The sequence below is a fragment of the Alligator sinensis genome, unplaced genomic scaffold, assembly GCF_000455745.1.
Source record: "Alligator sinensis unplaced genomic scaffold, ASM45574v1 scaffold680_1, whole genome shotgun sequence".
Classification (NCBI taxonomy): Eukaryota; Metazoa; Chordata; order Crocodylia; family Alligatoridae; genus Alligator; species Alligator sinensis.
In genome coordinates this window covers 386320-388454 of record NW_005842508.1, presented here as the reverse complement: position 1 = coordinate 388454, position 2135 = coordinate 386320, and the positions used below count along the sequence as shown (strand labels likewise).

General features: G+C 42.1%; 1 protein-coding gene across 2 annotated transcripts in view; it reads right to left on the bottom strand.

Moving 5' to 3' along the window:
- The window catches only part of LOC102377367 (interleukin-1 receptor type 2), a 41839-nt gene extending 41653 nt beyond the window's left edge, over positions 1-186 (bottom strand). The window contains exon 1 of one of the 2 annotated variants that reach the window (XM_014523590.2): positions 123-186. In XM_014523590.2, the coding sequence (XP_014379076.1) occupies positions 123-178 (56 nt within the window). In that variant the 5' untranslated portion in view covers positions 179-186. The remainder of the gene's footprint in view (positions 1-122) is intronic. The other variant, XM_006031508.2, reaches the window with a different exon arrangement.
- Between the last annotated feature and the right edge of the window lie 1949 nt (positions 187-2135).

The following is a 2135-nucleotide window of genomic DNA, read 5'->3' as shown; positions in this document are numbered from 1 at the left end:
CACACCACCCCCACCCCCCCCCCCCCGCCCTTAAGATTCTCCTGGTTCCCCCTGCAACCTCTCCAGCTCCCCCACAGCCGCCTCCAGGTCCCCCCAGCCCCATTTTCCCTCTCCCCACGTACCTTTCAGTTCCTCCGCAGCTCCAGTCCCAACCTCTGTGCTGGCTTCTCCCTAGCATTGCTCCTCTGTTCTTCCAGCTTTGGGCGTTTTCCTTTAATCAATTAAGACCAATTAACCTCAAGTAACCCCAGCTCCCCTCCAGTCTTCTGGTTCTAATCCTGGCCCTGGCAGCTTTCACTCTCTTATTTTTCCCTTTCTCATCTTAACCCCCATCCATCTCCCCCCTTCTGGAAATCTTTGACCCTTGACTTCCCTTCCCATAGTCACCAAGCACCCTAGGTATCCCAAGTACCCTAAGCACACAGACACCCCACAACACCCAAGTTAGGAACTCCCCTGTGTGTATGTGTAGGTGTGTGAACTGGCAAATATATACATATATATAATTGTGTGCATGATATACAAATTAGTGATCCGTGTATTTGTATTGAGTGTGTGGGTATTGACAACTGATTTTTGTCTAATTTTTGGCGTTAATAGTGTGTATGTGCTTGAATTGGTGATAGGTGTGCATGTGCTTAGACTGGTAATCTTGGATGTGTATGTGCCTGAGCTGGTAGTGTGTGTGTGTGTGTGTGTGTATGCACATAGCATGTGTGTGCATGCCTAGTGTGCATGTATGTGCCTAATTGCTTTGTGTCACACCCTACTGCCTAACAGTGCAATTTTAAGATCCTGAGTTGTCCTGTCCCCACAGGACAACATGACAATGTTAAGGGGCAATATATCATAACCAAAGAGTGTACATGGGGAACAGTAACTTGATAACAGAGAGCTATTTCGTGTAGCAGATACAAGATCCATGGGCTAGATGTTGAAGCTCAGCTCATAAATAAGGTATTAGTGTAAAACAGTGAGAAATTAATCACTGGAACAACTTTCCAAAGGCTGTGATTGATTCCTTATGCCTGGAAATATTTATATCGAGATTTAATGCTTTTCTGATATGCTATACAGCTATTGAAACTGAAGCAGAAATTAATTTGGTAAAGTACAATGGTCTTTATTATGCAAGAGGCTTTGACATTTTTGCATCTGTGATTATTAAAATTATAGAGATATATTGTAGATTTGAATTCATCGGCGTTACAAAACTTAATATTGTGCAAGTAATTCATTCACAGGGATCCTGGTTTTCTCTGATTAAAAAAATCCCCAATTTTTCAGAGTAAAAAAAGTAATTCAGAATCCACATTTTTCCATGATTAAAATGAAACACCACTATATATATCTATCCAAGCACCCCTGAAGACTGTAGATATATATACAATGGTGTTTCATTTTAATCATGAAAAAAATGTGGATTTTGTGTTAGTTTTTTTACTCCAAAAATTGGGGATTTTTTTTTTTTAATCAGATAAAACCAGGATCCCTGCTCATCCACTGTATGTACATGGTCCACTTACCATACCTTGCAGAGATGCTCTCTAAAGCACACCATGCTCCTCCATGCAGACATACTTGCCTCCTAACCTGGAAGCAGGATAGCCACATGACCGTGTGTGGGTTACAAGGCGACATTGGGGAGTTAATTAGCATATGGGTAGACACTGCTGTCACTCACCAAAAGTGCTTCATGGACATGACTACATTGCTTCTGGTTTAGTCTGCACAGAGCAGCACAATGTGCTTGAGTGTGCTGTTGCCAGGCATGGTAAATTTACAGTGTAGATATGGCTGTTGTGTAGTGGGAATCTTTATATAGCTATCGATAGCACTAACACAGAGGTTTCAGGCATTGTGTGCACACCTGTAGTTATTTACTTGCTGTATAAGGCTGAAGGAATAGAAAATTTGGAAGGAAAATTTGACTTTTTTGTTCAAGTCTCCAGCATATCACACCAGAGATGACCAAACCTGCAAGCTCCCTGCTCACAGAACTCGGGCTTCCTTCATGAATTTCCATTTGTTTATTATAGTACAAGCCAAAATCCTTGTCTGCATGACACACGGCTGACACTGGCTGTCAGCAACTGTTGTAGCTTAACCAGTGCCTAATGCTGGTTAACCGTAAA